The 12,641-nt window shown below is 38.5% G+C and overlaps 1 protein-coding gene across 2 annotated transcripts in view; it reads left to right on the top strand.

Moving 5' to 3' along the window:
* The window catches only part of RAPGEF5 (Rap guanine nucleotide exchange factor 5), a 219,429-nt gene that overhangs the window by 32,883 nt on the left and 173,905 nt on the right, over positions 1–12,641 (top strand). For both annotated transcript variants that reach the window (XM_063099133.1, XM_063099132.1), the window contains exons 2-3: positions 6,034–6,084; positions 7,830–7,936. In XM_063099133.1, the coding sequence (XP_062955203.1) occupies positions 6,034–6,084; positions 7,830–7,936 (158 nt within the window). The remainder of the gene's footprint in view (positions 1–6,033; positions 6,085–7,829; positions 7,937–12,641) is intronic.

The following is a 12,641-nucleotide window of genomic DNA, read 5'->3' as shown; positions in this document are numbered from 1 at the left end:
TCTGGAGTAGGCTTTGAAGAAAGAGACTTCCTCTTCTTTTCCCAGTCTCTGCTGGTGACTTTCCTTGTGGCAAGGCAGTTGAGTGAGCAGTGGGCCACCTGGATGGTGGCTGTGGCTGCTACTGTGGCTGTGAGCTGCCCTTGCAGCAGTAGTGGCTGTGATGGTGGCTATGGTGGACCACCTGCATGGACATGGTGTTTTCGGCATGCTTCTGCCTTCTGCTGGGTGATGGGGTCTCTCATGGTTCCTGACTCAGACCCCGTGCATGCTCCTGCCTTCTGACGGGTGATGCAGGCTGCCCACAGCTCCTGCCTAGGACCCTGTGCATGTTTCTCTCTCATTTGTAAACATTGCCAAAAAGAAATGTATTTTCCTGAGGACTGAATAAAATCAAATTGATGAAGCTCTGGGGTTTGTTTCTGTTGTACTTATTGTGTACATTTTCCCAAAAGCTATTGGTTCTTGCTGATTTATCTCCTTAGGCAGGCAAGTTTGTGTGAGGTTTATAAGTATTCCTAGAATCCACTTTCATTTTCTACTTTAGCATTTAAATAGGGAAACATATTTATACGAGAATAGAGCCCTTTAATAATGGGAAGTCAAAATTAAATTTAATGTTGTGGATGCCATTAAAAGGGTGTACTCTTTCAGAAGGTATGTACGTACTATGCTACTGTTCAGACATGATGATTCTTTGGCTTAGGGCTATGTCTAGGGTAAGGGACATAGAAAACACATAGCACATGAATAGGTGCAGGGTGGGATTTGCTGACACAGTGGTTCTTTATTCTACACAAGCCACTTGGAGGCTCAGGCACAAATCCCAGTGATATCAGTAAAGGACTGTACCTCCTCTTCACACAGTAAAGGACTGTACCTCCTCTTCACGCAGCAAGGCCTGTGAGGGAGGTGATGTTTGAAGAGTGCTCCAAGCCCCATAGTTGAAGTTGGTGACAAGAGGTTCAAACTGCCATTCTCAACTACTTATTTTTACAGTTTTACTCAAATCTGGCACATTACAGCCACCTGTGGAACCTGGGGGAAAAACTGTGTGAGCCCCATTCCTACAGAGTCTAATTGAGTCTTTCTGGGGTACCTGTCTTGGTACCTGTTTTGTTTATTTTTCTTTAGTTTTCCAGATGATTTTATTTATATCCAGGCTTGAGAACCACTGGAACTAGGAGATGCCCTTGTTTGTTATGTTACTTTGAAATCATCAATTTCTGTTAAAAGATACCTGTATAAAGTAGGCTTGGTTTGCAGACTTGAGCAAATTTCTTAACCTCTTTAAGGCTAGTTCTGTCATCTGCAGAACAGAATTAATAATAGTACCTACTTCAGTTTTTCAAGGATGCAGTGATATGATACTTGCAAGATACTCCATATAGTCTCTGGCACATAGCAGAAACTCAATTACTATTATTTTATTATATAAAATAATATATAACATAATAGTGATGGCTTTGGAATCAATCAAAATTTGTCTCAGTGCTGACTCTAACTTTGTAGGTCTGGGACATTAAGTAAAATAGCTCATTTTTCTGACCCTCAGGCCTCTTCTATGTAAAAATAGAAATATTAGTAATTACTAATATAGGAAAGTGCTTAGGACAAAGGAGGTGCTCAGTGAGCATTTCTGTCAGCTTCCCTTGTTTTCTGCTTTCTTAACACATCACAGGGCAGTGGAAAAATATAATTTCAAGAACATTATTGACTTTGGTGTGGCCGTGCTATGTTGAAATGTTATTAGAAATGGTCTTTTTTTAAAAAGATGACTGGTAAGGGAATCTTAACCCATGACTTGGTGTTGTCAGCACCAAGCTCACCCAATAAGCTAACCGGCCATCCCTATATGGGATCCGAACCCATGGCCTTGGTGTTATCAGCACCATACCCTCCTGAGTGATCCACGGGCTGGCCCTAGAAATGGTCTTTGTGGCTGTGACTATCTGTTGTCATGGGCATGTCCCTTGGAGACCTGAAGGAATGGTTGTGGGCCTCAGTAGTAACCAGAGTTCAGAGAAAGGGAGTCATGGTTCCCTGTCCTTCCATCTCAGCAATTGGCTCGTGTCTCTTGTTTTCATTATACCTAACTTGTGATGACTGTGTAATTCTCAAGACTACGAACTGGCTGGGACTCTGTCCTTTTAACCTTGATCAAACTTTGGTTGAGATGTAAGTTTATCCTGGGGCTTAAGAAGGACCCACAGCCTTAGAAATCTACTGGACAGCTTAATAGATCAGAGCCTTTACTGTTTATTCTATAATCTCCTAACATATGTGCCCACCAGTTACTTACAAAGCTTTTTGGCTTCCTAGGTTTGTAAGAAATTCAAGTCTCCTTACTCTTGTCATCATTTTTTGCTTGACATCCAGAATGGGAAAAGGGACAGTGGCTGAAGGTGACAGAAAGTTGTCATTAAATGAATTCTTGCATCATCAATAAATTTGGTAGTTCCGTTGGTTCATGTTAGTAATAGGGCAAGTCAAACTTCTGCGGCGATTGAAGTGAGTGATTCAGTCTTTCTGCTGTCATTTCTCTCACCCCTTAGGAGCTAATAGCCTAAGTACTTGAACTGAATCTAAGGATAATATTAAGGCATGTCCTTTAAGAGCTGATTGAAAATGTGCCTTAAGTCTATTACATAGTTCAAAATATTTTTAGCATTTCTGGAATGAGTTCCATGCTTGGTTCAGACCCAGCTTCGTGGACTATTATAGTTTAATTTTAGTGGGCATCCATTTTTTAAAAAAAAAGGTAATATATGGTTGCTAATCAGTTGTCCTTTTGAGTTATGCCATTATTTTTTTCTGGAAGGCCATATGTAAATATTAGATGATTACAATTTTCTAATACTTTTTAAAATATGAGATTGCCTGGAATCATTTAGGGAACCATTTTCCATGGTTTATTAAAATGGAAAGGAGGAGAAATAAATTTGAATTAAAAGCTATTTTCGTTCATTGTTAGTATTCTTTTCTCTATGCGACGTATATGTCTTTCGTGAAAGAATCATTGCACCCAGCTTAGGTATTTCTAGGAAATTTTAAAAAGGGGAAAAAGAAATCATCACCTTATCTGGGCATTATGTTTAAGGTGTGAGTCACTTGAGAGAGGACACCCTGCCTTGAGGGACCAGTCAGCCCACACAGTAGAGCAAGTTGATAGGAAAATCAGGATCAAGAAAGAGAATTCATGGGTTTAAAGTGTTCTTTAGATCCTGTGTCTTCTGGAAAATGGGTGTTCTAAATTAGGGATGATATCTTGCTCATGTGTCTCTTTCTGGAAGCTCCCACAGTGCCTGGCAAGTAGCTCAGAACGTGCTTCCTAAGTGTGAATGGGGGTGGGTGAGTTGTCACAGGAGTGATGCGAGGAAGCCTTGGAAGGCCGAGCGGAGAAATAAAACCAAGGGATTCAAAGACAGGATGGAAACAGCTGTGCAGCTGTATGTTAAGGAAAGAATGTTAAAATGGGGGGCTGCATTTTCAAGGGTGTTCTTGTGGTACTCCTGCAGGTAGATGCTGGGAGGGTGATTCTTTAGGTGATTTAGAGCGGCAGTAAGTTGGTTCCTGGTGTTCCTCTGATAAGATTAAGTAACAGTTCTTTCCCAGTACATGTTAAAAATGAGATAGTGAATGGAATATTCACCATGTTCTTTTTTTCCTTAAGTATTTGGCACTTGCTATTTTTGGTCAATACTGAAAACTAACATAAAGTGGTCTCTACAAAAGCCCAGAGTTATGATATTTTAAGTTTAAGAGTCAGTACTTTACAGGATTCCACAAAGAGCTATGTGGCTTCCCTGGAGCTCAGCTAACAAGTTTGAGAACTGCTGTCCTGCAGTGTTAATGAAACAAACGCCCCTGGGACCGGTTAAGAGAGGGCTCCTAGGAGTTTCTGGCAACAAATCTAGGAATTGTATCCTGTAAAAGACAGTTCTTATTATGTTGCTCTTGTCGATTCCCTGTGGGCTAGTAGCTTATCTGACACTGTTACCTATTCGGTACAGAAGAGCCCCACTGCTTTATTTACTCACCTTACCAATCTTTTGAAACAAGCTGTCCACAGGGAAGTTTCTGTTAAGTGGAATTGTGCGCGTGTAACCCTAGTGTGGAGATGGCCAGATGTAGGTTGGCAGTGAGAAAGAGAGTCAAGTGGTTTGTTTTCTTTTGTGAAAATGCCCCTGTCCAGTTTTTTAGAACGTATTTCTTCCTAAAAGCTTTCTCTTTAACTAGATTATGTGAAGTTTTTGCTTTTTTTGAGCTGATTCAGGCAATTAGATGAGTAATAGACGGTCAGTTCTGGTCTGCCATACTGATTTTTAAAAGTCTCCCTGTTTAGGGAAAAAAAATCATTTATCGTGATGATTCATCTTCATATGATAAATCTGGTACACATACAAGTTTTAAATTGGTCTGTATTTCAGCAAGTGAAAAATTGTATAGGCTAACACAGCAGGAGTCCTAGGAAGGCCCAGTTGGGAGTGTGTTTAGACCAGAAGGGTGGGAATTTTAAATGGGCCGTCTACTTTATAAAATCTATTTTCTTTGGGGCAAGGTGCTTCAACCTTTTAGCAGAGTATCAGTTGGCATTTCTAGATAAAAAGTTGATCCATTTATTTCAGTTTAATTTGAAGATAAGTAGTAAAGGAGCCATGTGAGGTGGGGAAGGGGCAGAATGGAAACGCTTTAGACTCAAGTTTGGTAGAAGGTTCAGATGCTGGAAAGAGAAGACTGGAAGGTTATGTTTTGTAAATTTAGCAAATTATGCTAAGAAGTGGAGGCGGCAGGCTAAAAACAGTGGCCTCTCAAAAGATAACAAGCCTTGGAATAGAGGTGTAAAAAGCTTTTAAGCATAGGTTGTAGGTTCGATAAATATTAGGTTCTCTGTTTTTCCTGTGCTGCAATCAGAAGTGATAATAGTTCTCTATTGTGCTTAAGCGTATGTGGGTGATGGTACTGCTTACTGGATTGTTAGGGGGGAAAAATTAGCTCCTACAATTCAGATCATTCAGCAAATGCTAACTGAGTTGATATAGATATATAAATATCTAAATAAATGCAAAGAAAAATAAACATCTCTAGGCAAGGTTGTATGTTGGATGCCATGAAAGCAGAGAAGCATAAACTGCCAGCACTCCCTCAAGGAGCTTATTCCTTGGGGCAAATGCACACACAGCCTGCAATGCAGAGCACCCAGGTGCTGCCACCTGAATAGCAGCAAAAACAAAGAGCTCCAAAGAGGGACAAACCCCAGCAGGAGGAGCTTCACTCAGGAGGTGACTGCACAAACCTGGACTTTGAAGTTCCATGGGATTCAGGGAAGCATCAGGGAAGATAGGGGCTTTTAACGTTGGAGAATGGTGTGACCCGAGGCAGGGTTATGAGTCACAGGTTCTTCTGACAAGTAGATCTTGTTAAATCAAAGAAGTCTTGTAGGGAGGTAGAGAGAGAATACTAGAAACCTGTTGGAGGCAGACTGTGGTGAGCCTGGGGTGGGGGTAGGGGGGCTTAGATAGACTCACATAAGCAATAAGGGACCCACTATAAGTTGAAGGGGTGATTTAGGAAGTTTTGTTTGAGGTTTGCAGGATGATCTGCAGGGGCCATGACTAGATGGCAGGGAAATCAGAGGGGAGGCTGTAGCAGCAGTTTAGGTGTGTAGTGACGATTGCCTCAGGGTGGTGGGAAGGGGAATGGAAAGGAGAGGAGAGGAGAAAGGAAATCCAAATCACATTAAGAATAAAGTGACAAGTACAGAAAAAATCCCATTCTTTCTATTGTGCTTTTGTTGCTTATGTTCTGTAGTTGGGAGCTGTTCATGTGGAATGTCCTGTCCTATTGGTATGAATGTTGACCAGATACTTACATTTGCGTGAGATAAGGAAGCTAATCCTGTATGGACCATGATTTTGTGATTTAAATTTATTTTTTAGCATGGACAATTCCTGGGCTTGCCACTGTTGCATAAGTTTTGTTACAAAGGTTTCTGTTTGGTTCTAATGTACCCCCCCTTTTTTTCTTTTAAAATAGACTCTGTCGAGAAGAATTTCCAATCCATACCTTGAACATACTCCTTCTCAGGTATGAGTCTTTTCTCTCTTACTGCACTTTCTGTAACAATGACCTACAAATCCTGGTGTCGAATTCTCGAGTGACAGCTGTTCCCTTTGCTCCTGACCACATGGAGTTTTGCAGGGATGCTGCAGTGATCACACCGACTCCTTCACCAGGGATGACACAGTGAAGGTGTTCAAGATGCTCTGATCATTGTGTCATGGTTCAACATCTTCATTAGCTAGGAAAAAATATTTTTCTATTTTCCAAGTCCTTTACACAAACACATTATCAATGAGGCAGAATGAATATGTAATATAAATATTTTTCAATTTGCTGATTCGATAGAAGCACTGTATTTTACAAATAGTAGTGCATATTTTGCACTAAAACTTTGTGTAAAAGGAGATTTATAATTATAGTTATCTATTAGTGGACTATTCCCTGTGCACTCATTGGTAAGAAAAGATGAAGATGTCTTCATTGCATTGTATTAAAGAATCAGTTGACAAAGAGATGCATTTTTTAGAATAACAGGGGACTGTGAGCTTTGTGAGGGAGGGCAGGGACCTTTTCCACCTTGTTCACCACTATATCCCAATCATGTAGAACAGACTGACACTTGATAGCTGCTCATTAAATGCATTTTGAATGAGAGTGAATGAACATTGTGTGATGTCTGGACTAGTCAGCTGACTCATACCTCTTCCTTGCTAATACTTTCTGTCATCTGGTTAGTACAAGCTTTGTTTTTTAAAAAAAATAATTTTAACATGTTAAAAATAAATCATTTCCTGCCCTCCTCACTTTCTTATCAGGTTGTGTTTAGGAGATGATATCAGGAAAACTGACTTCAGTAAGGATGGGGTTGACATGTCAAGTAATAACCAGTGTACTATCAATTTGTTTGCTTTGAGAGAACATACAAAATATTTTGTAGATGCAGAAAGAGTTCACCAAGAAAAAAGTAAAAAGATGTAAGCATGCACCCTTTATATATATTACTTTTTGTGAGCCTCTACCTTGTGAAGACAGCTCATTTGCACTTAGCACAATGCTTTTCACAAGCAAAGCAGGCTGTGGAGGAAGGTGCCAATTAGAGAAGGAGGCACTATTATAAAGTAAGACCTAGACTTCTCTAGATCTAAGGAATACCCTCCTTCACCCCCCAAGAATCAGGGACACATACTGTGGGAATTAGAAGATTAAAAAAAGAAAAATGAAATTTTTATCTGCTGTGTGGTATGGTGAAGTAGATAAAACCAGGGTGCTTGGAATTAACTGTGAACTCTACAGTTGAGTGCAACTTAAGGTAGAGCAGCCTGCTGTCAAGAGGTATCATGGTTCAAGATGTTCACTAGAAAGGAAGTTATTTTCCCATCTTCTAAGACCTATATATAATGTATTATCAATGTGGCAGAGCTAATACATAAATATTCTTCAATTTGCTATATTGATAGAAACACTATATTTAAAAGATAGTGGATATTTTACACTGAAAATTCTGTGTAAAAGTCTTAAAACTGTGTGTATAATTGTAGTTAAACAAAGTAGTTTAACATTTGCAAAATAGTTATGATAGCTTAATAGCGTAAGTGGACCAGTAGCTAAAATAAGGTAGTCATAGGTATGTAGCTGCATAGGCTTAAATATGTGTCTCAAACTTAGGGACTTGGTCACTTTTTTTTAAATATACAGCTTGCTATTGGTGGTTCACAAATTGTCACATTATTGTTCTACATTTACAGTGAATGTTTCTCTTTTCCATTTAGATTTATGGAGAGAATTCTTCTTGTGCAGGAAGAGCATTGAGGAATATTATTATCATTCAGGCAGCTGACCTGATAAAGGACAGAGTGAACCTCAAGGGGTTTTACAGGTAACACAGTTTTCTAACACCTCGTCAAAAATTCTCTTTGAGAAAAAAGAAGCAGCTTCTGTTAAAATTATAACCATCATCAAAGAGAGGTGGGCTATATCAGTAGTAGGGAGGGTTTGTTTGTTGTCTGTTGGAGATACTGGTGGTGATTTTTCTTTTTGTTAAACTTTTAACTGTATTTGTTTACAGTTAGACTCCAGGTTCTGAAGTTACAGGATGGAATTCCCAGCCACAAGTGTGGTTTCTGCTCTGTTTCCTCTGAGATGTGATATTTTATAATTTTCTCTGGGTTATTCTACACTGGGCACTTCAGTAAATATAGGTCTCCTCTTTAGGGACCTTATCAAGGCTCTATGAGGACTTCTTAGAGGTCCCTGGGCAGAGGGAACCCCTCTCTACCTCCAGGTGAGAGTGAACTTCTTTCTTGGGTGCATTAAGGAGTGGCGAGAGGCAGGGTGGCCTAGGGATGGCAGTTGTCTGCCTTGGGTGTAGTGAATAAGGACAGGGGTATTAGAGTAAACGAGTGGGTTTATGGCCAATTTCAAAGTACAGTGTGACCAAGAGTGGTCACTGAGAAGGTGTGGAGAACATGTTTTCATTTCATGGAGCAGTTTAAAGAAGAAAAAAAAAAAGTGAATGATCCGTTTTTTATTTTGCTGATTAAAGAGATTAAGCCACACCAAATGATACCAAAAGGAAATTATAAAAATAAAACAAAAAAACCCCACTATCATTTTATCACTATTCTTTCTTAAAGAAATGGCATTATAATACCTAATGAGTAGGAAGAGTACTCAGAATAAATGATACCAAAGTAGGAAGTGTTCTCAGAATAAAAGATATTCTTTTAAGTTAAATAAATTTAGCTTTATGATAAACTTATTATAATATTCCTGTTTTTTCCATTTGCCACATATGGGAAAAATGTCATCATAGCCAAGATTTTGGGGCTAGTGATTCCCAGACTATCAGAGTAAGAAGACCTCCCTCATATTGAGGCATAATTTGTACACAGAAACATGCATAAATATTGAGTATACAGCTTGATGAATTTCAATTTATTATATACCTGTGTAATCATTATCTGTGGAACCATTATCGGGTTATAGAGGATTTTTATATCCAAGAAAGTCCCTTCATGCCTCCTCTAGTCATTAAACATTCCCTGCAACCAACTATTTTTTAACATCAAAAACTTGGCAGAATTTGTATTCTTATGAGTTATTAATTAAACAAACTGTGGGGAGGAACCACAATAAATTAACATCTTAAAATCTTATATTTAATTAACCACATTAGCATTTATATCAGTTTTGTGAAATATGCCTTAGGCTAAATATTACCTATTCTGTTTACAAACAATGCATTTGTGTGTATGTACTCTTGAAGCTCTTGAAAAAGCTGTAAGATCCACCCTTTGCCTCCCACTGGGGATTTATAGTCCAAGGTCTGAGAACCACTAGCATAAAGTCCAAGCCTAGTAAACAGGACGGGGAGCAGGAGGGGCTGTGGTGCTCCGACTACTTCATATAAAGTCTCATTTTTGTTTTTCGTTTGTTTTTTTAAAAAATAGATGATGGTATGAATTTTAGACACATCTGACTTTTCTTTTTTTAAACTAAGATGGTATGTGTAAGTCTTTGGGTCTAGTTGTGAGCAAACTCATAGGATTCATTTTAGTGACTGCATAAGGCTGTGTGTAATAGCGATCATTGTTCTCAGTCCTTATTGTGGTTTCCATAGATATAGATTGAAAAAGGAATTGGGAGATTTACATTAATCAGGTTCATGGAAAAAGAATCATCCAAGTTAGAATACATTTAGGATTCAGTGGGAGTAGAATGGGAAGGGAGAGTGTGTTTTGCTATGATCAGGCCAGGATCACCATTTTTTTTTTTTTTTTTGGTGCTGGCTGGTACAGGGATCAAACTCTGGACCTTGGTGTTATCAGCACCATGCTGTAACCAACTGAGCTAACCAGCCAGCCCACAGGACCACTTTTCTTTGGTAATTTAAGGACTGGTTAATGTTCTGGGTTTAAAGACGAAGTGCTAGTATGATTGCCTACAACAGATCGTTTTCATTTGTCAAGTAGTATATTGAGATAAAGTGTTTCCCACATACCACATGAGAATTCACTTTCAAAACTTCAAAATATTTTCTATTCCTTTTGTACCATAGGAAGAATTACACTGGTTGCCGAGACTTCATTTCTTTTGCATAAATAAGTCTCACTAAATACCACCACCCCGTTTATATTTGAGATTACTGCTTGCACTGCCATGAATTAATTGCTAAAAGTGTAACTGGAGACAGAAAGAAGCCAAGAAAAACCAAATTTTCAACTGCACAAATTGGTAAAATTTATGTCTTGTTATAGCAATCACATGGGCTTTGTAGCTAATCACCTCCATTTCACAGTGTTCCTACCTAGTACTGCAACAGTGGTTAGATGTACTACATGTACTTGGAACAGTTTCTGGATTGAGTACAAGACTGAAAATACGTTGCCGGTAGGAACTGCTGTCAGTGTTCAGATTGCTCCCTTCCAACCCTGTCTGTTTTCTTCCTCCCTGCTCTCCCCCAAGTCCTGTGGATTTAGGTATTTTAATCGTATCGTTGCAGACCTGGTTACAAGTCAGGAGACTCGGAGTTGAATGGAGAGGCAACTCACCTCATTTTGTTTGCTTTGGTGATGTTAAAGATAGCGTTTGTCCTCACCCTCGATGTTGTTTCCCCTGGTGCAGATGGATCACTGAAAGACATTCCAAACATAACTTGATAAAGTTAGGGGAAGGGGTAGAAAGATGATGTAACTGAAACAGTAGCTTGCTGTGAGGGTGGGGCCCAGTTATTAATTAATGTTGTCATGGCAACACTGTTCTAGCATATTGACTCAGCCCTCTTCCCTATGAGAAGGAAGAGCTGGGGGATTGGGTTTTTTGATCACCAACATCACCTAAGAGCCTGTTAGGAATGAGGAATCGTAGGTCCCACCCATAATCCATACTTTCATAAGATCCTCCTGGTGACTCCTAAACACAATTTTGAGAAACGCCTGTCTAAGAAACTTCTTCCCTATCACCTGTGAACAAACAAGCAGATGTATCCATCTAGCCACTTTTTTTTTTTTAATAGATGTATACATCTAGTGATTTTGGCAGTTTGTTTAGTAAGTGTTTTAGTGCGTGCTTCTGTATTCCAGGTGATGTCAGTCACTCAGAATAGGTTAAGGCACTAAATTGTTTTGAGAACATGAATTAAAATGGTACAGTATTTAATCTGTGGGGATAAAAGTGCTTTCAAAGCCTGAAGATGCTGGCTAATTGACAGAGGTGCTGAGGAATTAATTAGTTAATTAACACTTTGAACCTTTTACATGAAAGGTGTCCTATAGAATTAGAAGTTAGTATTGACTCTGGTCTAATTGCCTGTTTTGTTGCCATCTGTTTTCTCATTTTGTTTCAAAAACATCCATATAAGTGGACTTTTAAGCTTTCTGTAGTCTTAATGCTAACCTGCTGCAACTGAGCATGTCTGAAATTGGCTTACTTGCCTTAGAGTATCTTTCAAATAGTGACACTTTACCAAAAAAAGTGCTTTATTAAAAGCTAGAATATTTGATGAAATACCTCAGCAGAAAAGTTCACTACTGTATTCTCTACCCCAGAAAATGTAGCACCTCATGGCAGTTCTTCATTTTGTTGGTTATGATGTGATTCCAGGGTATCTGTGACTTTGCCAGTCACAGGAGATAGCAAAAGAGGCAATGTCTTTCTATTGTAGGAATACAAATAAATGTTAGCCATCACATAATCTTTTAAAACATTTTGATAACCTTTTAATATAAGGAAGAGTGGAATTCAATGAAATTTCCGCAAATGAAAAAACATATTTCAGAAAGCTTTCTTTCTGTTATTTGAGTCTGATACAGATGGAAAAGGAGGCATGAAGAAGATAGTGCTTGTAATACCTAGATTATGGCATTTTTTGTATATAGTTGTGTGTTGTAAGATAGATTAGAGATTATTTTGTGTGTGTGTGGTTGGTGAAATCCAAAACACAAATATGTTCATGATTGAGGCTGCTTAACTAGATTGCTTAGATTATTAAAAAGATTAACCATCAAATTTATTGTTCTTTGAGACAAATTTTAGGGTTTAATCTTTGTTTGAAGGGTAGTAAACAAAACTCTATACCACTGACTGTATCCCCAATTTTGTCTAATCCTCTTGGAATTATTTTATTCTCAAAGGGACTAGATAAAAATCTATAAATGGTTGAACCAAAGCGTATCACCACCAACTTAAGGTATGTGGCTTACCAAGGCAGAAGCATTATCTTTATATCTAGGGCTGCTTAATTCATTCCTTCATTTAGCAAACAAATATATTTTGAGAATTTACTGTGTATCATGGACAGTTGTAATTTTGGGGGATTAATAGTGAGTTACACAAAGTCCTTGTTCTCCTGAAAATTATTTTCTACCGGGAGAAGCAGATATTATTCGTTTGGAAGAAGATATTATTAAATTTTAGGTGACTTGAAGAAAAAGTATAAGAGAATTTGACTCTTCAGTTTCCCTAAGGAAGTGCTATTATTTGAGATTTACTATGAAAGATGAATAAGAGGTATATGTCATTTATTTTTGGGTTGCTTGTTTGAAAAAGCAAGCACGTGAAAGGAATGATATTAAATAACTGTT

The sequence above is a fragment of the Cynocephalus volans genome, chromosome 6 (genome assembly GCF_027409185.1).
Source record: "Cynocephalus volans isolate mCynVol1 chromosome 6, mCynVol1.pri, whole genome shotgun sequence".
NCBI lineage: Eukaryota > Metazoa > Chordata > Mammalia > Dermoptera > Cynocephalidae > Cynocephalus > Cynocephalus volans.
Note: the sequence above shows the minus strand (reverse complement) of the source record. Positions and strands in the feature narration are given on the sequence as shown.